This window comes from Pezoporus occidentalis, unplaced genomic scaffold, assembly GCF_034315485.1.
Source record: "Pezoporus occidentalis ecotype Australia unplaced genomic scaffold, CSIRO_AGI_Poc_V1 ctg119, whole genome shotgun sequence".
Classification (NCBI taxonomy): domain Eukaryota; kingdom Metazoa; phylum Chordata; class Aves; order Psittaciformes; family Psittacidae; genus Pezoporus; species Pezoporus occidentalis.
In genome coordinates, this window is record NW_026912983.1 from 1,164,765 (window position 1) to 1,189,088 (window position 24,324).

A 24,324-nucleotide genomic window follows, 5' to 3' on the forward strand; every position below is an offset into this window, starting at 1 on the left:
TTTTTGGTTTTGCAGAAGAAATAAACTGGAATTTTTTTAGGTGCTTGGTTTTCCTTCTAAAGCCTTTCTCGTGATGGTGTAAAAATAACTCAAGAAGTGTTAATTCTGCAACACTGTTGAAAAAGAGAAAAATATTTTGGAAGATGACTTTGGTGAGGTGGGAGAAGATGAACATTTAATGATTTTTAAATGTTAGAGGTACAACTAATGGGTCTGGAGCAAGACCGTGGGATGGCTAGGATAGTCTAGCCAATGTTAAATGCAGTTGGACTACATTTAAATAACTGTTATGGAGTAAAGAGGGAAAAATTACTAACGAACCCAGAAAAGCTTTCTGTCAATGGTGAGTAAACCATGTGAAATGAAACCTCTAGAATTAGTGCCCACTGACACAGAACCAGGGCTTAGAGATGATTCTTTTTACCAAATGTTTAAATAATGAGCCACCTTTCAGCATTCAAGTAGAAGTAAAGGAAACATAAATGGCTAATGGGAACTACTTTAAGAATAGGGTATTTTTTTCACTACACGAATCCTTTAAGATACTGAGGCTGGCACAGCTGACTCCCCAGGATTCCAGTGCTACATGATGTAGTACTTAATGTAGTGCCGGCATGTGTCTGAAGGTTAAAACGGCCTTTGGAGGAGGCCATTGGCTATTGGACATGTAGTTAAGTGGAAGCAGGGGGTGAATGTTTTATCTGGCTTGAAGCAGAAAACATAGGAGGGAAGGATTCTGCTCAGCTCCCAGTGCTAAGCCAGCTACATATATAGACCTGATATGCATCTTCTGGAGCAGGATGTTTTCAGGTTATCAGTTGACAATGGAAGTTTGGGAATGGTTTTGGTTCGGCTTTTCAAATAGGTAGAACAGTATGGTTCGGCTCGCTCCTGCTTGGTGCAAAGCCTGCTGGCATGCAGTTCTCCAAGAACACCAGCTGTAGAGCTGGTATTTATAGCACTTGGATCTGCAAGAGCAGCTGAGGATGAGAGCAGCTTTCTAGCAGCTTCTGTGAGCAAGTATTTGCTGTGTGCTGGTGCTATTGAGCCGAACTCCCTCCCCCATCCAACCTTTCTCCCAGTCCGGGGTTGAAATTCCGCGGTGGGGAGAGAATCCGGTTGAATTCCAAATGAGCTGTTCTTAGCTTCTACTTGGTTTCCTTCCCTTTTAATGATTTGAAAAATGCAAACAATGCTTTGAAAAGCAGGCACTGCTTTACAAGCTGGAAGTGTCCATTTCCCTTCATTTATCTCTTATAATAACAACCCTGAAAGTGTCCTGTAAAAACAGTATAGCTGTATATCTCATGGCAACCTGTGCCTAGGAAAGAAGCCTGTATTAAATGTGTCTTTGGGGTGTTATTCACGTTCCAGCAAATAAAGAATGCCTGCTCCACCCTGCTCTCGGTAACGAACATGTTCTCATTGTTGTCATTCCAGTCTACACATGGCGCAGATATATTTTCCAGACCCGTACTTTTTAAGAGGCTGTCTATTTAATGTTGATTTGGTCCTTTGGAGTGCGTTCTGAAGGCCTCACATCTTTTATGTTGGTTAAATTGATTGTTCAGACATTGTAAAATGAAACTACTGCTTATATTGATTCAAATAGAGTTTGAAGAAGGTACAGAAGTGAATGATTTGGTATTTATTTTCCCAAATGTTACCCCTTCCAGAGTTCTGTCTAGACTAGCACGGGCTTGGAAATTTTCTGCCTATTTATTTACCAATGAGAACAAAAGCAAAGACAGGACAGGGCATTTTTTTCTAGCTATTCTCTTCATATCTGGTAGAAATGTGTGCTCTGTGTAGATTATTGCTGCCACTGGGAGAATTACTGAGGCTGGTGTGAAGCGTCTTCTGTGTGATGAAACCTAATGTTATTTCATTTTGGAAATTAAAGAGGCTTTGTGCCTTGGGCGCTGACAGATGTGGTAGCGAGGTGGGAATGGAAAATGTGAATGACAGAAAGAAGGCTGATTGCACAAATGCTTGAAGTTTAGTTTCTCCAGTTGCATACCTGACTTTTGTCATTGTTATTTGGTGTTTATCTGATTGGCAATTGATAGGTTTTTTGTTTGGTTGGGTTTTTTGTGTGTTTGTTCTTTTAATATTAATCTATCGGTCTGCCTTTCCCTCCCCACTCCAGCACAGGCTGTATATCAGCTAATCCCAGGATTTAGTACAAGTTAATTCTGTCTGCTGGTGTTTATCTGAAGGGCAAACTGCAGTTAGCCAGTTCTTCACTGGAGCACCCTACAGTGACTAATGTGTGGCATGTCTGATGGCAGAATGCCCTGTAACATGACTCTGATTGCTAACAGAGGTGGAGCTGTTGAATCTAGTGACGTGATTTTAAATGCAGTGAGGGATAAGAGAATCATTTGAGTTCTTACCCCTTGTGTGCTTTGTGCTCTGTCTCTATTCCAAGAGCTTGTATCCCCAGATAGTGAACTGCAGGTAACTTCTGACCTGCATTAGTGACATCCTGAGGAGCAGTGCTGACTGGGATGAAAACAGATTAGGCTTGGTCTGCAAATTCAGTGTCATAATCCGTCAGGAGATTGAACCGGTTAAGAAGTAGTCTTGGTCATTCTTTGTGCCTGCAAAAATATTTATGTGGCTGAGTAGATGGGAATGGAATGAGGGGGCTGATCTTGGCTACATTTGCTTGCATTTTCCTTCTCTGTAGGTTTCCCACTGTTTGTTTACTTGGTTAGTTTTAATGGAGAATGGAAATATAAGCGCAGAACGGAAGGCTTGAAGTGGGAATGTGTTGTGTATGTGTTTAGGAAGGGGTGAGAAGACAGAGAATGCTGCTTCAAGTATCCTAGAAGACTATAAATTTGCATCAGTTGTGCCCCATACTCTGGTTGTAATTGTAAAATGAAATGCATATGAAATGTGTGCTTTTTGAATTCCAACTTCAACAAATCAAGATTGGATTGTAAAAAAGTTAGATGTCCCAAATGCCAATAGGAGTGCAAAATGATAGATACTACAAAATAAATGGTTCCTGTTTCAGTAGGGAAGTGGCCTTTCAAAGTTTGCTAACAGTTTGCTAAGATTAAAGACTAGCAATGAATTTGATGTCATCGACTGGAAAGGTTGAAAGTGTCTGTTATTTCTGTGCTAGCTGATAAAGCAGATGGTGGATGCTATGAAAAATGTTCATTAAGGAACAAGTAGGATGGACTGTGGAAGTACCTTATGCCAGGAAATGAAGTTGCCTGTTTAAGGGCATGTTAAAATCCAAAGGTTTTGCGGAGTTTGGTTTGTTACTGTTGATACAGCACATCTAAAATTAGAACCCCTTCATTGATTGTGCTCCTGCTTTCCCCTTATCTTTTATTAGGCTGTACTGCTCCTACTATATACTTCTATACAAGGGCAAATTACTTGAAGTATGTGAGTCTTATGTAATGATACAAAATCAGATTATTTGGTGTGAAGAACTTTGTTTTAAAACACTTGGTTTCCTTACCAAGTTATACATAAACCTCACCTGTTTGTGGTTACAGGTATCAACCCCCTTACTGAACTTATACAGCTAAGAGGCTATAAAGAATAGTTTAAATGATTTGAGCTTCAGAGAGTACATGGATTACTCCTGCTTAGAGGTACCTCAGGTGGTGTGAAGCAGCTCTGTGTGGCTTACTATGTAACTGCGAGGACAAACAAGCTTTTAAACTGCAAGCTGTGTCTCTAGGTTGGGTTGGCACTGGGTATTAAACTGCTTCAAATGAAATGGTAATGCTACATAGCTGTTCACACAGTTGCTTTTATGTGAATTTTATATTGATTTATGATATGTAATTACTTCTACTTGGTCTGTTTGCCAAAGTAGAAAACTGATACAAGTGTTACATCTTAAGGTGAAGCATATTCAAAATTTCTGGAAATTCAAAAATCAAGAAAAGGAATAACATGGGCATTTATCCCCTCGACCAGATCAACAATTGTATATTTTAAAAACATGGATATTCCCATGCCTTTTTCTCAGCCTTCCATTCCAGAGGTAAATGATGGACAGTACCCCAAACTGTGTTTGCTGCTTTAGATCCCAGAGGAGTTTTAGAAACTGTAGTAGGAAAAGTATCTTCAACTTGGTTCATCTTTTCCATGCTGGAGTTACATGTGTAACCTTTTTCAGTATAGCAGCGATGTGGGAGAAGGTGATTTTGTAAAATACCCCTTCCAGTTCCTGTTTGATGCAGAAAACTGAACTTGTTGGATGCTGAAGGATTTCACATGACCTAAGAAGTTGGCTCTTGGTGAAGTAAAGGGCCTGAAAAAGGGATTGAGTTCTGTTGGAAACTGGCTGCTGAGGCTAACTCCAACATTCATAGTTGCTACAGTGCCATGTTGATGGTAACTAATTATAGCTGGGGCACAAAGCTTTAGTGTCAGTTTGCAAACAGAAGAGTTAATTGCCACATTGGACCTTTGAAATAGCAGATAAACAAATTTATTCTGTAAGATAAAAAGGCCATTAATGTGTTCCTGCTGTGATTGGCTGCCTTATTGCCTTTCTCATTTCCTCAGGCTCTGTAATTAAACCATTAGCTTACCAACCATGCAGGGAGTCTGTGTGGTGAAAGGAGATAGATGATGACCTAGTTCATGATTCACTAATCTTGGCCTTGCATGGCTTAAAAACCAAACAAGAATAACTGAAAAGGTTTTTGCATTCTTACTCATTTTGGAGACTTTGGAAACAGTCCTCTTCTAAGATTCTATTTGTTTCCTTGTTCAACTGAAAGCACAGCTTGCTGAATAATTTGGTACATAGAGTCAGAGTTGCCCACTCAATCTGATTTCTGTATCATCATTCCTTTTTTCTTTTTCCAATATATCATATGAGCTTTTAGGGTAAAGCTTACCTGTGCTATAACAAGTCTTTCAGTTTCTTCAGAAGTATCCCTTAGCTTCCTTTCAACATAGCTAGATTTCATGGATCGCTTGTCCCTCCAAAGAAGATGCTTGGTGCGGTGCACACCTTCAAGTTAGGTCCATTACTTCAGCTTGAATTCCTGGTTTCTCAGCTGCCTCACCACCTTCTTTCAGGTGTCTTATCTCACATTATTGTATACCTGCTCAATTGGTTCAAACTCAGACTGCATCAGACATGACTGATGCTAGTGCATACTCATTTGGTGCTCAGTGTTCCAAACTAAGAGGGTTTCAGGCTGATTGAAATCCACTGAGGTCATAATCTTGTATCTTCTCACTCAGTCAACTCTGCTGGGTTGATTTGTAGACAGAGTGAGAATTCTGTTAAACCAATGATTCTGAAAATGAAGGATGTAGACTCTGTAAGAGACAGGAATGGCGATAAACAGACTTCAGGCTTGGAGTAGCAGCTGAGTGAAAAGGCTGTGGCTGGGTCATAGTAGTGAGGGGCAGCATGCAGAGTTCCTGGCAGCCAGGAGTTTTCTCTGACCCACTCCTGCTGCAGTGAAAGGTTTTGGCCAGGCAGCTGCATTCCCCACCTCTGACAGAGCTGCCTTCTTGCACGTTAAACTCCCTTTCCTGATACGATTCTCTAGATAGGCTTTGCAAAAACATGCATCCTAGAAAGTAGTTTTCAAAATAGTGAGCTGGACATGGAGTTTAGTGTGGAGGAGAAAATAATAATAAATGGTATAAAAAGAAAATGGGGCAGAGTGGATTCCATAAATCACAGAGCCTGACCTTCACCCTTCACAAATGTGCTGGATCAAATTTAACCTTGAAGCAAGCAGGATGAAGCTTTAACAGGAAGCTTGTAGTGCCTTGCCAGGCACTAAGCCTGTTGCATAGTCAGAGATCTGACTTTCATGGGTGGTCAGTGTGCCTTTATTCACAGCGAGCTGAGTGGAAAAGCTGGCTATTCTTCTGATGAAACATTTGGCTTCTTTGCTTTCCTTCTTGGTTTTGACTAACACTGAAATTTGTGCTGCTTGTTCTGTTTCTGACACTGTAGAATCTTAGAAGGCAGTTTAACTCTTGTTTCCTTGGAGAGACTAAGTGCAGCTTTGCCTTGGCCAAGAGAAATGTCCTTTTTGCTTATAAACAACAATACAAAAGTGGAAAGCAAACCCCTGATGAATACTTGCTGTTTCACTGTTGCTTCTAAGAGGAGACAAATCAATTGTGCTATGAGGTAAATAAGTGAGCTCAAAGCTCTCTTTTGTGATTCCATTTGCATCTTAAAGTAAAACTGCACTGATGTGATGTATGGGGGTAACCAATGCATGTTTTCAGATTGTGGTTAAACTGTGTTTCTTGGTCAGCAAAATTGTAACTAGGCTTCTGGTTGTCTTGATTGTCTTCACAGTTTGCCAGGCTGTGAGTTTGTCATTTCCAGAGCAATGTTGCAAATGCAGTGTACCAATACAGGTAGCAATGTACCAGTAGAGGTAGCAATGTACCAATACAGGTAGTTGCTCCTCTCTTTCCCTAGCCATGACTTGCCTCCCAAGAGACACGAAGAGTTCAAGTTAAAATCTTTTGCTGTTGAGAATAAGCCACAGAATGTATATTGTCAGGAGAGGTGCTGGCAATACACTTCTATGTTATCTGCTTGGGACTGTGTAATATAGTACATCGGAATAGGTTCTAGTACATAGGAATGGGTTCTATTTGTTGCTGCTTTTGATAGTTAGACTACTTTCCCTTGAACTTACAGCCAAAAACAATTGAAGAAAGTAATGTTCACCCCCAGAGGTTGTTACATTGAGCTAATGCAGGCGTTGGGTTTTATTTGTGCTGCTTTTTTGGGGAGGAACTTCCAGTAACAAGGCATTATTTCTTCCTTCCCTCTCAGAGCTGTGATCTTAAATAATGGAGAAGTTGTCGAATTGTAACAGTCTGGAATACATTGAAAAGAGGGCAGGGCAGTTGTCTTTTGGGGTGGTTATTAGTTCACTTTAACTTCAGAACAGGTTTAATAGTGCATGCTGCAGATGTGCTGCTATTTGGTCAGAACTGCTAAAGGGAACCTAAAGCCATACCTGATTGCTTAGGTTACCAGTTTGTTATGTGTTGATGCCCATGTTGCTAGTCAAACCAACAAGCATTTTGCCATTTGATACTGTACTAGTGCAAGGCATATTATTCATTGGCTTTACGTGTCTGTCAGCTTTCATAAGGCAAGAATGTCAGCACAAGGTGCAACCAAGCAAAATGGAGTTACTCACAAGAAGTAGAGTAGCAACTGTTGCTATTTGCAATCCGGTGATCTTTCCTCTACACTGTAATCTTGGACAACAGCCCTACTCGGGGACACAGCATCTGGTAGAGGAGTGATTTAGTTTAATCCATAACCACATTTTCAGAGATTTTGGTGAAACATAACGTTAAGTTCATGGTTGAAATGATAAGAGATGTGGGTGTTGTATTATTGGTACATGTCACAGGAGGAGAGGGAGGAGCCCCAGTCTCCCAAAGCATAGCCTAACCAGCATGGGTATGGGAGAAATAAGCTTCCTTTGTTTAGGATGATTGGTATCATGATGTAAATCTACCCAAGGAAGACTGTCACTACGTTTGTATAGCTTCTTTCTTTGTGGTTTTTTGTTTGCACATAATCATATCACCCCCAAAGTCAGATTGCTGCTTCAGATGCAGAAGGGTATGTGTAAATCTATGGTGGGTCATCTAATTTGGTACCCTCAGGAGTATGTCTTTTTACAGTCCATCCTTACACAGATGGTGTTGAAAACAACTGCTGGAAATAATAGACGTAAGTATTTCCAGCACTGTAAGACTGAAAAGAAGAAAGGAGTAGAAATTCACTGCTGCAGCAAGAGCTGTGCTTATAAATTACCCTCCTTGAAATACAGAAACTACAGAGATTGTGCATGCCCTTTAAAATGACAGCTGAATCCATTGTGTATTACCCCCCTTCCCCAGCAAAGGTGTAGGAAGCTGTTTTGTTGCTGGGAAAGAAATAAACGCAAAGCAACAACCTAAAGGTATCTGGAAGAGCTGTCATTAATTGTGGGAAATGCACATGTAGGGGTCATACATTGAAGAAATAGAAGGATCTGAGAAAAGGAAGAGAGTATAAAATTTACAGATGTGCTGGCATGAAAACGGGTTTTTGCAAAGCATGTTCATGCTGGTATTTGCAAAGTGTTTGAGTTCACTCAGCTGAAGATTCTTAGTTTCTTATGTAAAAATTCCTTGGAAAGAAAATGAAGTCAAGGATTGCAAGAGCTGAAAAGGCCCTTGGAGGTCAGCTTTGTGAATGGGACTTGCAAAGGCTGTAACATAGCAACTATACACAAATGTTTTCATTCTGGCTTTGTTTTGTGTGTGTGAATTTCATAGGGCCATCATATATGAAGGTCAAAGAGGAAATGTACACAAATTGCTATAGAGTCTTTGTGGGATTAAGTGGCTATGTATAACAAGAACATTTATGAGTAATACAGTTGGTTCAATTAATATCAGTCCTGTTAACAGTCTGTCTGTAGGCTTTGTGCATATAAAAGAACATTGAAGTAAACTATGCACATAATCCCTGAAATGTCTGTAGATGCAGTTTTTTCATGTCTTCTTCCATGGCCTGAAACTACTGAGCTTCTTCAGGAAGATAATTATGCAGTGAGCTTGTGTACTGTTTAACATGTATTTCATCATAGACTTGAGTTGTGCTGCTGTAAATGCTTTTGGAATGGTTTGGGTTGGAAGGGATCTTAAAGCTCATTGAGTTCCGACCTCTTCCATGGGCAGGGACACCTTCCACTAGAGCAGCTTGCTCCAAGCGTCTGTGTCCAACCTGGCCTTGGACACTGCCAGGGATGGGGCAGCCACAGCTTCTCTGGGCACCCTCACAGGGAACAATTTCTTCCTAATACCTAATCTAAATCTTCCCTTTGTCAGTTTAGAACTATTTTTGCTTGTCCTATCCCTACAGGGCCATTAAAAAAGTCAGCACCATTCCTTCTAGGATTTTATTTTTCCTCCTTGATTTATTTCAAATGTGGCTATTCTGTGAATACTCAAGTTCTGCAGATCAAGTTAAGGCTCAGCAAGCTCATTAATCATGATCCTAAATGTCAGCTTAGCTAAAAGCTTGCATTTTGTTTCGTGTAGGTATTATCAATCCAAAGAATCCTAAGGAAGCACCAAAGTCCTTCAGCTTTGACTACTCTTACTGGTCCCACACATCGGTAAGTTCTTTTGCATGGGGGTGTGTTGTTCTTTTTTTTTTGGGGTGGTGGGGGGTGGGTTGTTGACTGCCTTAACTACATTCTCCTCTGATCATGCTATCCCTGTCAGATGTTTCTGCATCGTCTCATCCTCATTCAGGTTAAAAGCTTGTTGTTGTATGTGATCCTGTCCTGTTTGGGAGAGAGCAGAAAGCTGCACTCCTGAAGTTCCATAGCAAGTTGTAAATATTTGAAAGGTTACTGCAAATATTCCCCAAGAATGTTCTGTTCTTGAAGGATGTGTGGGAACCACAGTCAGTTCAGTTTTGCCCTTAGACAAGTGAAAGTTGCTTGAGTTCTTACAGTTCAAGGTGAGATGTGATCTGGATTCCCTTGTCGTGTCTGGAAAAGGCAGAGTAGTGATCTGTGTTTTGATAGCTGCAAAAGCAATGAACCCTCATCCAGCTCCTCTGCCCCACCCTCCTGCGAATTGGTGCTGAGGTCTCGCTGACTTCCAGCAATTGTTCTGCAGCAGAACTGTGTTGTTCTGCCATCTACCCCTCCCCTGCCTTATTTTCTCAAAAGATATAGAAAGAAGGGATAATTAATTTCTCTAATTTTAGTAACATGGATGCTGCAAACAAGACTTAATATTTCTGAGCAGATCTGTGGCCACTAAGATTGTTTTCAGGATGAAAAACTTGGATTTGTGCAGCTCTTCTGCTGAATCTTCCAGAGCAGCCATGCAAGTAGATCACAGGATCAGTTAGAACATTATGAACTTAATTGCTGAAAATTAGCAGATAAGCAGCATCAAAGAAAAGTGGTCTGATAAAATCTTTATCCCAGCATTAGAGTGTTGGCACAGCTAAATTTGTCCTGATTTCAGGAAAAAGTAGTAGTAAACCCCAACATTTCAGGAAGAGAGTGAATCATAGAATAGTTAGGGTTGGAAAGGACCCTAAGATCATCCAGTTCCAACCCCCTGCCATGGGCAGGGACACCTCACACTAAACCATATCACCCAAGGCCTTATCCAGCCTGGTCTTGAGCACTGCCAGGGATGGAGCATTCACAACCTCCCTGGGCAACCCATTCCAGTGCCTCACCACCCTAACAGGAAAGAATTTCCTCCTTAGATCCAATCTAAACTTCCCCTGCTTAAGTTTTAACCCATTACCCCTTGTCCTATCACTACAGTCCCTAATGAAGAATCCCTCCCCAGCATCCCTATAGGCCCCCTTCAGATACTGGAAAGCTGCTATGAGGTCTCCACGCAGCCTTCTCTTCTCCAGGCTGAGCAGCCCCAACTTTCTCAGCCTATCTCCATACCGGAGGTGCTCCAGTCCCCTGATCATCCTTGTGGCCTTCTCTGGACTTGTTCCAACAGTTCCATGCCCTTTTTATGCTGAGGACACCAGAACTGCACACAATGCTCCAAGTGAGGCCTCACAAGAGCAGAGTAGAGGGGCAGGATCACCTCCTTGGACCTGCTGGTCATGCTCCTTTGATGCAGCCCAGGATATGGTTGCTTCCTGGGCTGCAAGTACACACTGCCTGCTCATGTTCATTTTCTCATCAACCAACATCCCCAAGTCCTTCTCCACAGGGTTGCTCTGAATCTCTTCTCCGCCCAACCTGTAGCTGTGCCTGGGATTGCTCCTGGATTAAGAACAACGTAGTCACAATGTAGTGACATAGTCCTGCAAAATCAAGTTTCAGTATTACGTTATCTCTTCTGGTTCATGCAACATAAAACATCTGTGTAGATAATCATTAGCATGGTCATTTTTTCAAGTATATTTGTCAAGGGCTCTCCTAAATCATCAAGACATGAGAAAAATGGGCATAGACACTGAATCCAGCTTTCTGCCAGTGTTTTGTGTCTTAAACCATGCCTGGAGCTGCACCTTGGGTTTCCTCTAGTGTCTGGATATTGGTGTCTGATCCATACCGTGCCTGAAACACACTACTTAAAAAATAGAGAATTTATTTTTGTCATTCACGAAGCATTGCTTTAAACCAGTTCTGTATTTGTCTTAAGATCTGGCAAGTGTGTTCTTATTGTCATCTTTAACTTGTGATTTCTTTTCATTGCCTCTTTTCAAAACATAACAAACTTTTCAGTTGAGTGTTTGAATGTGATAACTTGCTTTGTCCTGATACAGATTTCTATCACTGGGTGCATCTGCAAGAGATTTCATTTATCGCTGGGCTGAGTTGCTTTAAAATAGCTTCTTTTTAATATGTTCCAGTTTTATTGTTGAGTTTAGCCATAGAAGAGTGTTCTAATCCATTGTCCTTCTCTGGTTCAGCTACTTGCTAATGTGAAATAATGTGTTTGACATACTTAGGGATTCTGTAGTCACCAGTGAGGTTGTAAATAGAAAACTGCATTGGATTAGACAGTGGGATCAGGCAGCTGCAAGAAAACCTTAGTCATTTTAATGGTTTCTTTACACTCAATCTGAAAAAGCCCAACAACCAAACAAACCCAAGGAACTTTCTTCTCTTTTCCCTCTGCTACCCTTCAGAGCCCTTGTCAAGGCCAGCCACAGTGGGGTTTTTTTTGTAGCTCAGTCCTTTATTCATGTGTATTGACTCTCTGAACTCTACTTTTGGTTTTCTCCCTCCGACTCCCTCCTCCCAGACACCCTGAATCTCATTTGTCAGTGATCTTGCTCAAAACTTTTCCAATAGTGTCAACAATGCTCACAAAACAGAAGAGCTCGGTTTCTTTGTGCAGATTGTTTCCTCAGCATTGATGGAGTGCTCCTGCATTGTCGTCCTTCTCCAGCTGGTACTGCCTTGGGAAAAAGCTGTGTGCAGAAATATGCACATTTGTGTGTATTTGCTTCTTCATAAGGGATTGACCCACAAAGGAAAAAAAGTAGGAAACAAAACCCAGTTGCGTTTTGAAATGTTACTTGAATGATAGGATAAGACTATGTTTATGCTGTTTTCATGTCTTTCCAGCCTGAAGATCCCTGCTTTGCATCTCAGAGCCGTGTATACAATGATATTGGGAAGGAGATGTTGCTGCATGCCTTTGAGGGCTACAATGTGTGCATTTTTGCCTATGGACAAACTGGAGCTGGGAAATCTTACACAATGATGGGCAAGCAGGAGGAGAGCCAAGCAGGCATAATCCCCCAGGTAAAACAGAATCCAGAAAGGAGATTTGGCTTTATAGTATGTTCAGGCACATGCTTGCTGGTGCGCTGTTCTTATATTGCAATACCAGTTAACAGAGAAAAATAGCTTATTCTGAAGTGAAAGCAATCTACTGGGGTGAAAGCATTATAAGTCATTTTCCTCTCTGTTACTTTATAAACTTGTACTATACGCTCTGTATATTTTATATCCATCCAGTTTCTCCACTTTGCCAGCAAACTAGCAAATCAAGATGTCTGGTTCACTGGGTTTCTTCTCTGACTTCAGCTGGGACAGCACTTAACACTTTGTATTCAGCAGGAATTCAAAAGGTAGCATTACTGATCATCATGCCAGGAACATTTTGTTGAAACAAGTTTCCCAAAGCTAAAAACCGAGTAATGCATCTTGGTAAGAAAAATGTATGAAAACGTTTTGAGATTCCCCCACAAGAAATACTTTGTAATGTAGTATCCTATAACTGTATGTTGTGTGGCACTTGTTCAGGCCTTCCCCAGCATATAGGTGCTGACAGTGAAGCAGGTTCATTGGAAGATAGTGTGTTCCTCCATTCCCAAAATAGAAACCTGAGGTTGGGTTTCAGTTTTGATAAACAAATATGCTGAACAGCTTGAGTCCTCATTCTGCTGCAGGTTTGCAGGAGACATTGGCCCCATGCCACAGGTGTGAAATAGAGGACACAGAGTGTTGTTTTCTTGTTAATAGCATGAGCGTAAGTCCTGAAATAGGTTGCAAGTGTTCTGATGATTAGCTTAAAATAACATTGGAAGAGGCAACATGGTGAAGGACAGAATTCTTGCATCTAACCATTTTGGTTTTATTAAGCAGTGTCTTTATTTACAGTGTAACAGGTGAAATGAGCTGAAAATCTGTGACAACAGCTTCATGCTAAAATGTTTTGTTGTAATCTTGGCATTCCTATTTGTTTTTACAAAACTTCAAATAGATACGAACTAAATATTGTCCTAAAAATCCTCTAACTTAATAATGCTCCTGTGGATTGAATAATGCTCCTGTTATCTACTATAGTTTTAAACCAAAATGATTTTCCTCCAACTTAACCAGGAAGCCTTCCCATAAAGGTACAAAATGAACTGTCTGTTGAGGGAGACCTTGTTGAATCTGTTCTCACATACACAGAAGGTACAGCACAGTCATGGTGGAAGTAATATAGGTTGTTGACATTAAATTCTTAGGTGTTGACAAAAGTTCCCTGTCTGCCAGTCCCTAGTGCGGAGCTTCAGTACTTCAGCCATGTGTTGACTGAATACTTCAGAGTTTGTACTTTCCAAATTGCCTATATTCTCCATAATCTATTTTTCATACAATGGCTTGTAGAAATCTGTTCCAGAAACCTCTTTCTACTCTTATTCCTCTTTGTACCCATGCTTTGCAATCTACAAATGGGTATCCATGGCTTGCCCACTGTTCATCTTTTCTTCTTTTATCACAATTTTAGGTGTTTCATTTCAGTTACTTGTAGACAAGCACTCTTGAAGCAGTAGACTGTTTAAAGCATCCTTCATATGAAGATACTGTTAACAAATCTTGAAGTAGTTTCTGCCTGTTGATTTAAATCTGAATCCTGGAGCCTCAGCACACTAAATAAACAGACCTGTTTTTATGAGACTAGGAGAGGACTCAGGATTTTAATAATTCCTTTCTAAAATTAGTGCTTCCCATTTCAGTTGTTACAGACTTTTTCTATTTTATAGTACAGAATAACAGTGTTGGTTAAACCTAAAACAGTTGTTGAGCTACTATATAAAATAAGGTTGAATGATAGTGATGTAGAGTTGGGAAGCTGTATGTGGTTACTGTAACAAGTTCTTTCTCTTCCTCTGCCTTCCATCTAAAGCCAATTTAATGACATGTCACAGTAGTTACTTGTTACCAGTCAGGTAAGACTAATTTCTGACTCAGGTTTAATCTCTTTCCAGCTGTGTGAAGAACTGTTTGAGAAAATCAATGACAACAGCAATGAGGAAATGTCATATTCTGTAGAGGTGAGTATGGTGAGGGATCAAAGAGTATCTGTGTGCTGGACATCAAACTGAGCGTGGGTGCTGCATTATTGATGTTGGATTAAGATGCTGTGGGTTTTTTAATTTCATCTTATTTTAAGCTTTGTGTCTTTTCTGTTTCGTGTTTGAGGCAAATGTAGTAAAACCCTGTCTGGGACTTTTTGTTTCCTTGCCAATTGTTACAGTCATAATTTATACCCTATTTCCCCACAGGACTTGTTTGCATAGCGCAGTCTTACCTGCCATCTGTTAGTAGGGTTGGTTTACAGAGAAAAATTGTTTAAGCTGTGCATACATAAGAAGTTTGTCAGTACTTTTTTTTTCTTAATAATTATCCTTACTTGGATTGGGTTGTGTGTAGAAAGTGGTTTTGTCTCCTTGCACCACTTGAAGAGAAAAATAAAAGCGGCCACTTCATAGACTATTTCCTGTCTTTAACTGGGCTTCCCCCCCCCCCCCAAATCAGTGTTAATGGCTTGACATGCAAATATGTTGCAGGCTATGAAGAAAGGAAGAACGAAAAGCTGGTAGAATTCAAATGTGATTATTATTAAAAAATGGGAACTCCAATCACTGCTGCTTCTAAATTACAGAACTGGAAAATTACTAGTTCTGTGGCCCTGAATCTGTCCATTTTAACACTTCATTTAATTGTATTTCATTAACATTTGATGACTTAATGCTTGAATACCATAGGAATATCAGGCGTAGGATTTGTGTATGAGAAGATTCCCACATTTTCCTGATGTTTTTACTATTTCGGACTTATTTCTTGTTCTGATTATGTCTCTAAGAATAGATTTGTGCATGTGAGAGAGAGAAATAGTCTCTTATAATGGAAATCCAAAGGAACAAACATCTGACAAATGAGCAGAAAAGGGAGTCAGGAATAGTGATGGAAATGTATAAATAGTGTGTTGTGATCTGTTTTGGGTATAGAATTCATTTATCCGCACTTACACAAAACGAGATCTTCAATCTCTAAATCCCTAAATTTAGAGATTGAGTTTGCATCTGTAATCTTTCCACAGGATGAAAGTAAATAACTTCCTGTCTCTTTCAATATTTAACATCTTCACTGCTGCAGCTACCAAGTACCTGTTGGACTGGGATAAGCCTAGTGCCACAAGAAAAATAGAAATTAAAGAATTAAAGAAGTTTTATAATTTATTTCAAAGGGTGCAGATTCCAGATTACCATAGTTTGAATGATTGTACTGATGACTCAGGAATACAGCAGGATGTGGGGATAGCTTAGAATCAAAAGTTGCTTCTGCATATAAAGAAATTAGTTCTTTTTCCCTTCTTAAGTTTGCTTTGGAGGCTCATAAGAGAGATTCCTTGTAAGCAGATTCCTCCTACCATCTGTCTTGTTTGCCTCTTTACAAAGACAGTTTTGCTGCTGTGTCATATTAAAGCTGTTAAGATGAGTCTGGACTCAAGTGTGTAATTTTTAATTAAACACCAGTGCTTTTTGAAATGGTTGAGGGATCTGTACATGAATGTGAGTCCTGCAGCTTATGTTGGAGATCTGAGGCATGAGAGTAGTGGCTTTTCTTCCCTTCTGCCATTGTCTCAATCTGTTAAATGAACTGAGACACTCACCTACAGCATTCCTGTAATGGACTGGGGGAGTTTCTACCAGTGGCACTCCAAAGTGCCACTACACAAAGTGCAGTGGCACTCCAAAGTGCCACAGGGCTGCTTTCAGAGGAAGCCTTAGGAAACACTAAATTGCCCATGCAAATTCCTGTTTTCAGGTGAGTTACATGGAGATTTACTGTGAGAGAGTCAGAGACTTGTTGAACCCGAAGAACAAAGGCAATTTGCGGGTGCGAGAACATCCTCTGCTTGGACCATATGTGGAAGATCTGTCCAAGTTAGCAGTCACATCTTACACAGACATTGCTGACCTCATGGATGCTGGGAACAAAGCCAGGTTAGTGATGAGGGCACACTGTATATTTTTATCTCTGTTGTGGGGATATTTGGCATATAGCAGCAAATCTAAAATATCTTCTGTGATGCATTGGCACTTCTGAAAGAGGCTCAGGAAGACTGTTATACTCCTCAAGCTGAGGAGTACTGCTGAAATGTGCACTGATCAATGTTGTTAAAAGGCTGAAATTGATTTGTGTGGGGAAACAGCACTGCAAATCACTGTATAGATATTTAAAGCTTGTAATGGGTTGAGATAAGGTATGTAGATAATTATATTGGCTTTTAGTTCTTCCTTTGTTGTGTACTCTATCACTATATTGGTATAAATACACATGTGAATGCAGTCTCCTCTTTCAGTCAAGTGGCCAGGACTTAAGTTGCCATTTTAACTTTCAGTTCTGGTTCATTAGTATTGTTTTCATGACAGCTGTAGGCTCCATTTAACAGTGTGTGGGAAAGATTGATGTAATGCTGCTTGTGTTTTCTTGGGTGCTTGAGTGTGAAGTAGATTACTGAGTACACAGATTGAGGAAGCTCTCTTTAAGCTGTGGTGAAGAAGGGAGTAATTCAGGAGTGAAATATCACAGGGTTTGTTAGTAACATTCAAGATGGCTTTGTCTTGGTTACCAGGGCAGAACATAAACTGTACAGCCTCTTGGTCTCATTCCTCCCCAGCTGCTTTCAGCCCTGCAGGTAGTTGTACTTAGAGCACAGAGGCTACTGTTTCCTAAACATGTCTGTATCTGTTCATATTTTAGGACTGTGGCAGCTACCAACATGAATGAAACCAGCAGCCGCTCTCATGCTGTGTTCACAATTGTCTTTACTCAGAAGAAGCATGACACAGAAACTAATCTTTCCACAGAGAAGGTATGTTACAAATAAGTGGCTTTCTGATTGTTTTTCACAAATCTTCCTTGCAGTGACTTATTGGCAGTATGATGATAAAATGAGAATTAATTGGATATTCTGATGTTCTGTTTAAGGCTGTGTCTTGACAGGGTCTTTTTATTCCTTATGGGGTTTTTGTTTGAATGTTAATTCTAAAAACATATAAATGGAGAATATGTGCAGGATGAGAGTATAGAGATGTAGGGAAATATGGCCTTAAGGACTAGATTCTGTGGGGAGGGATATAGGAAATAAAGGAAGTTAATATTTTCCAGTCTTGTTCCAAAAACTTTCTGTGGTTTTGCTTCTCAGTGCAATCTTTGCCTCCTTAGTTCTTTTCTGTGGGCACAGGGATTGGAATGAGTGAGACTTAGGCACTTGTTGGAATTTGCATCTTAAAAGGAGGCACACTGTTTAGCATGGGATAGTTTTTTCTGCCTTGTGTTACTGTGAAGTAGAAGCTGCATGCAGAAGTAGCTGAAATACAGGTAATGTTCGTGTTTCTGAACTGCCTATTGTGGACAGATCTGAAAAAAATGATGTATTGAAGACACCACATCCTGTAAAACTATCATTAACTGGCATCCGGTCAGTTTAGATAGGCCAGTGCATTGTTGTTGACGTCTTTAGAGTCAGGATGAAACATGAAGTTTCTCTTCTTAAGAGATTCTTGTGCTGTCAGCAGTAGTTTTGACTTCTGTTCAACTCTGTTCATGCAAGACCTCATTCTCTCTTTATAGGTAGACGGGTATGCTGATACTTAAACTAGAGTATAATCCCAGACACCTCTGATCCATAAGATAACAGCATCAAGCTAATAGCTTGTGAAAACTTTGACTGTAGTTTTAAGTACACTGTGGTGGTTTCTTTAGACAATAGAGTTATTCTCATGCTATAGAATTCTTTAAAGTTTTGTTCTTCAGCTCACCAAGAGCTAATTCTCATCGTTGATGTGCTTTCTCTCCTCAGGTCAGCAAGATTAGCCTTGTGGATCTAGCTGGGAGTGAGCGAGCTGATTCAACTGGTGCCAAAGGAACCCGATTAAAGGTATTGGGCCATCAGTGTTGGGGGGAAGAAAGGGAAGTGGCTGCATAAGCTTCATGTGGGCTCTTCACTTGACAAATAATGAAGAAAAGAAACAATTGCTATTATAAGTATGGAAAAAATTGTTGCAAAACTTAAGACTTTTTCTCCTCTCTGATGATGGGTTTGATTTGGCTTGTTTAGCCTGCAGAGGTTCATGGCTGAACAATTCTAATTACTATATAATACTGGATTTTCTTTCCCCAGGAAGGAGCAAATATAAACAAGTCTCTCACAACTCTGGGCAAAGTTATTTCAGCACTGGCTGAAGTGGTAAGTACAGCATTTAGTGACCTGCAATGACCTATTCAAACCTTGTAAAACTGAGACAGTAAAAACTGTGCAGCAGAATCATTCATGTTCTTGGCTTAGCATTCTGAGCCAAATTAGCTGTGTGTATTTTGGTGGATGAATAGTGTTGGTAGTATTCTGTGAATGTCATGCAGGCTGGTAGAAGCTTTGTTGATAGGTTGAAGCATTGGTTTATTTAGCTGTGAGGAAGCCTTGCAAAAGAAGCTATTGTTTATGTAGAAGACACGTTCAAGTAGCAAGCTTTTAGTTTTGTAGAGCAGTTTATTTGAAAGAATAAGTTTAGAAAACTAACTGCAGGTTTGTTATTAAACATTTTAGCAATAGAGTTGATTATCACTGGCTTTTTTTCAATGGCAAGACTTAATAATCTGTTGAGTTGAGTGAGCATATGTTGAACACAGTGTTGTAGGTTCAAAAGAATACTTGTGTTTTTTTTATAGTCAACTGCTATTAAAAAAGCCTAAACTGCTGTTTCTTTTCAAAGTGAGTTCTCAACAACTTGGGCAGGTTGAGTATACTTAAGTGCTTTTTAGATGTCTTTTTGTTATGAAAACTCTTCTCATTCATTGGGCTTCTCAAGAAAAGCGAACACTATCCAAGCTAACATGGCAATTCTGTATAAACCTCTGTTAAGAAGCTCATCTTGTATTTTCTTCCTCTTTCTTTAATGCTTTCAACTTAGGATAACTGCACCAGCAAGGTATGATGGTCTGAGTAGTAGTGGATATTGTCTTGTTTTGCCTGAGAGTAAGATTTTATTCTCTTCAGTTTGGGAATCAAAGAGCAGGGATATTTTATGTCAGATCCTTGAGAAATTTCTGTGACTCTAAATTGTAGTTATGAAGCCTGAAAATTATCAGTACTATAATTTAAAGATGTTCTAAGGTTGGGGATAAAGTAATGAAAAGTGCACATTTAAGTATGTATTTAGGAATATTCTTTTATTGTGTTCCTGCTCCTGATTTGGTGATTTACCTTGGGAATATTTATTTCTCATATGGATAACTTCATCTTTGCTTTCATAATTCTTCTGTCCATGCTTTTTTCTTTACCCCATATGATGGATTGTAGGCGGTGCGTCAATTCTAGTTTTCAGCTTTAGCATCTGATGCTTGAGAGCCCTTTGTAATTTTACTCATCCGTTGTAAGGTTACTCACCTTTGGTAAGGGACAGTAGAACTATTGCAAGACTAACACATTTTAAGCACCTCTTGAGTGTTAAGAGGAGTTTCACACAAATGATAATCAGGCCTTTTATTGCAAAGCCATATTCTGTGTTGAATGTTGGGTAGAATTAAACTTGTTGCATCTCTTGAAGCAAGATGCTCACCTGTTAACTATTTGTGCAAGTAAACAAATGACCCAAGCCTCCCATTCTGTTATAGAGCTTTTGGAGTTAATCATTGTTTCATTTAGATCAAATAGAGAAGCTGGGGAAGTCTGCCAAAGGTGCTGAGAAAGCCCTCCTCTCTTGTGCGGAAGTTCTAATCTGTCACCAGTGATTTGGGGATCAAGTACTTGGGTATCTAAGTAGATACGCTTAGGTCATATGCCTTGTACACCTGTATCTCTGCAGCTGTGCGATCTCCTGTAATAGATTTTTTGACTGCTCTTGAAAGCTGTAACTTTTCTAGCAAAGGACAAATGAATCTTCCCCTGAACAATTTACTGCCTAAATTGTCTCGGAATGGTGTTAAAACACACAACTTAAATGTCAGGAAGATATCCTTCATGCACAGGCAAACCTTTTTGAAGGCAGTGCATCAAGGGAATTCTCTGGACTGCTTATCATCATGTTAGATGTCTGAATATGTTGCATCTTGTCTCATAATCACTTGTACAACTGAGGATGGGCCATCCCTCTGTTCAGATAGCTTATGTGGATGCTGTCACGGTTCTTTTAATATCTGTTCTATGATTTTTTGTGTCTTTAATTTTCCTTTTGATGTCTGTTTTTCAGTGGTGTGTTCTTTTCTTTGTAGAGTAAAAAAAAGAAGAAGACAGACTTTATACCATACAGGGATTCTGTGCTAACATGGCTTCTTCGAGAAAATCTAGGTATGGCTGATTTCCTGTGCCAGTAAGGAAAAAAATTCTCATTCCATGTTCTGGCTGCTTTTAACTCACTTATATTTGTATCAAGTATGAAGTTAAATCATTTTGCTAATCAAATCTCAGTCATATAGTTCTACCTTTGGTTAAAGTTACAGCTCTTTGCTATGATTTTTGGTATGTTCCTTAGAATGTAGAATATAGTTGGATTCTGTAATTTATTGAAAATGCTGTTAATGAATACTGTAGTTTCATCTGAAATCTTACTTGTTTGTTGTAGGTGGTAACTCCAGAACTGCGATGGTTGCTGCTTTGAGTCCAGCAGACATAAACTATGATGAAACTTTGAGCACTTTAAGGTACTTTCTTTTTACCTGAGATGGATACAAGTAGCTGTTAGCTCTAATAGCCACATTCTGTCCTCAGATTTTTGGGTTATTATGCTTCAAGAACATCTGTAGGGAAGATGACTCAATACAAAAATTCAATTACTCTGAAAGAGAAAAACTGATCTATTTTGTGTGAACAGGGAGCTAGGCGTTTATTGCCTACTCTTAACTTGAAAAATCAAACTCATCTTCTTGTGTTTGTGTGTTCTTTTCCAGTGTGGTCCCTAAAATTAAGCACACTGGTCAAGCTGAGGGTTCAAAGCAATGAATAAAGAAAGAGAGAAAGAAAAATCTATTGTCTGTTGTACATATTATTGATCTGTCTTGAGTAGGACTTTTTGGAGCAGTACCCTGTATTAAATACGAATTCAAATGCATGGCTTAATGTAACCCAGGATTCTTTTCTGACATACAGCTGCAGCTAAATGTCTTCTCTATTGCTGCATACCTGCATTGCATAGAAGCGCTTACATTCTCAGTGTAAGGTTTCACTGGTTTGGTCCGGTTGCAGGTATGCAGATCGTGCAAAACAGATTAAATGCAATGCTGTTATCAATGAAGATCCCAATGCCAAGCTGGTGCGTGAGCTGAAGGAGGAGGTGACAAGGCTTAAGGATCTCCTGCGTGCCCAAGGGCTGGGAGATATTATTGACAGTAAGTGGATTAAACAGACCCTACCATTTTGAGGTTGGTCTGTCTTACCGAGGAGGGAGTGCTGGGCCTGTGAGACAAAGGGGTTTAAAACAAGGGAGTTAAATGTAGGTGCTGATGTTAAATTTGAACAGGGTTTTAGAAATGGTAGCATGTTCTGTCTTTAAGCAGTCCATCCTAGGATTGTCTAGAGAGGCCACCTTCAAACTCTCAAGGAAAAACATGGAAATTGAGTTTTCTGTTACTGTAGAACAGATTTTGTGTAATAGAACTTACACATTCAGGAGTTGCCCTGATGTGTTATGGAGGGTTTTTTGTCTGGCTGCCAATAAAAGGAGGATAGAAGCTTAATTTCATGCTGAGAAAGAAAGCATCTTCCTCCTTAAAGGGTTAAGGTTATTAGTTGATACCTGGCTTCAGTGCCCTCCTTGCTCAGAAAAGAAAACGATGACTAATTCCTGTTAGACAATGTCCTGAGTGACAAACCATTTGTCATCTCAAAATAACCAGCTATGAAACAGCTGCTTGTGAATAAATAATGAATTCTTTTGGGGCGAGATTTTGAGTTAGGTTGGCAGAGCAATCTTGTGCTGGTTTGCTTTGCCAGCAACCTCTTAAAGCACCAGAACACATTTGTGCCTGAATTCTTTCCTTGGCCTCATTCCAAACAAAGCAAATAAACCAAAATTTAGGCTGATATGTTCTTCTCTATTATGAACAACGGTTTAATTCCTAGGGAAGGAAGTGCCCATAAAAACACAGAATGTTTTCCAGTGGATTAGAAGATTCTTTGACTTTAAAAAATGTGAATGTTGCACTGGATTCTGATTTGTCAGAGCTTATTTGCCGGTGAAGCAGAAGTCCTAACTGAGTCACAGACGGCTTAAAGATGTGTAACATGTATTTACCTTTTTGTTTGGTTGTTTTCAAGAGAATGGGGCCGGAAGACAATGCAATGCAAGTGGTGATGTGATTGGTGCAGTCTGTGTTTTTTGGTTCTAAATCAAAACTGGAAAAATACCTGTGCTATTGAAAATTGTATTTTGTTTCTTTAAATACCAAGTAGTATTTTCTTCCCTTCCTGTGTCCTAGTGAACCTTCAATTTTGATCCTTCTTGTGTTTTCCCTCCTGCTTCCTTTCAGTTGATCCAATGGGAGATGAATACTCTGGAAGTGGAGGCAAATGTGTGTATTGTGTGGTTCTCTTTTTAACCTGCTTTCTCTGGATCAGCTTTTAACTGAGCTTTGCATGCCAGCATTTCTCACGGGGAAATCCCAGACAGAACACTCACTGTGGAATGCAGTGCCGGTTCATGGAAACTAGCTTAACCAGCATTCTTAGATTGAGTTGACAGTCAAACAGAAGTGCAGTGTTTCAAATACAACATATGTTCATTGCTTTCTTTCTGGCAGGATATAGAAAGGAGAGTACTAGTTCTTTAGTCTGTTTTCATGACAGCCAGCAGTTTAGATTGGAACTGGAAAATCATTTTCTGAACTCTTTCTGAAGTTAGTTGAAACAGCTTCCACACACTTAGCTTCTGGCCTTTCAGCATCTCTTTTCCACCTAGAAGGGTTTGTTTGAAATACATCTATTGATATATAAATATATCTATTTCAAGAGGAAATGTTACCAGTTCCTCCTGGAGACAGAGATTTGTTTATTTATATGGTCTCTTTAAAAACATGAGCACCTTATGAAAGTCACTTATTTGAGCTCAAATACTTGGTTGCAGATGATTAACTGAACAGGGTTAAAAAAGTCAGCAAATAGCGTTTAATTTATGTTCTACTGTTTGCTTCTGGAAAAGGGAAATATACCTAGTCTGTTGCAGGAGAAATGTATGGGGATTAGGGGTTGGTGGGCTTTTTAAACTCTTTCAGTCAGTTTTCTTCACCCTCACTCAGATAGTATAAACTGGAAGAGATCTGTCTGAAATTTCCTAGAATTAAAGCTACTGGTGGTGTAAAGACTCATCTTGGCCTTGTCTTACATTCTGATGCTGCTTCCAGCGTGTGCATATGTCATCTGTGTGAAAGCTGCAGCCTCCAGGAGAAGCGTGCATGACGTTGAGGGTTTTTGGTTCCCTATGGTCACAGCAACTGAAAGCTTTTGCAAGTGCCACTTCTTTTATCTTCAGGGGTGCATGTGTCTGTTGGCCTCTCGAGACTTCATCCTCCCTGCTCTCTCATGCCTGCTTTCCTCATCCCGATGGCATTCCCTTTCCTTAACCTGCTTTTCTTCTGGTAAACTCCCACCCCTGCTTCCTGTATTTGCAGATGGTGGTTTTCAAACTGACTTGATGCAGTCATGTTTTATGAGGCTGAAACAGCAGGTTGAATGTGGAGTGAACTAGGGCATAAGGCTGACAATAGCAGAATTGTCCAGGGGAAGAGTAGAGGAGATGTAGGAGGACATGGAAATCTATGCAATGTCTGGGCAAGCATCTCATTTTTGTAAATGTGAAGCCCTTGTTTATAACTTGCAAGGTCTGATTTGAGCTGTTTCTTTCCTGAGGATACTTATTTTAAAGGATTTTTTAATGGCATTTAAAGCTATCAAAATTGTTAAAACTGAGCTGTTTAGTTGTCTGGTATTTCCAAGTTAGAAGATGTTTTTGGGGGTGTGTGTGGTTATTCTGAGGGTATGGTTTACAGACATAGCTGA

General features: G+C 39.8%; 1 protein-coding gene across 10 annotated transcripts in view; it reads left to right on the top strand.

Annotated features, from left to right (window-relative positions):
* KIF1B (kinesin family member 1B) overlaps positions 1–24,324 on the top strand; it is a 95,532-nt gene that overhangs the window by 12,994 nt on the left and 58,214 nt on the right. For 3 of the 10 annotated variants that reach the window (XM_062604462.1, XM_062604487.1, XM_062604514.1), the window contains exons 3-14: positions 9,085–9,161; positions 12,117–12,296; positions 14,255–14,320; positions 16,098–16,276; positions 17,037–17,148; positions 18,139–18,216; positions 18,460–18,525; positions 19,247–19,264; positions 20,547–20,622; positions 20,897–20,975; positions 21,517–21,659; positions 22,800–22,841. In XM_062604462.1, the coding sequence (XP_062460446.1) occupies positions 9,085–9,161; positions 12,117–12,296; positions 14,255–14,320; positions 16,098–16,276; positions 17,037–17,148; positions 18,139–18,216; positions 18,460–18,525; positions 19,247–19,264; positions 20,547–20,622; positions 20,897–20,975; positions 21,517–21,659; positions 22,800–22,841 (1,116 nt within the window). The remainder of the gene's footprint in view (positions 1–9,084; positions 9,162–12,116; positions 12,297–14,254; positions 14,321–16,097; positions 16,277–17,036; positions 17,149–18,138; positions 18,217–18,459; positions 18,526–19,246; positions 19,265–20,546; positions 20,623–20,896; positions 20,976–21,516; positions 21,660–22,799; positions 22,842–24,324) is intronic. The other 7 variants (XM_062604479.1, XM_062604496.1, XM_062604521.1 and 4 more) reach the window with 3 other exon arrangements.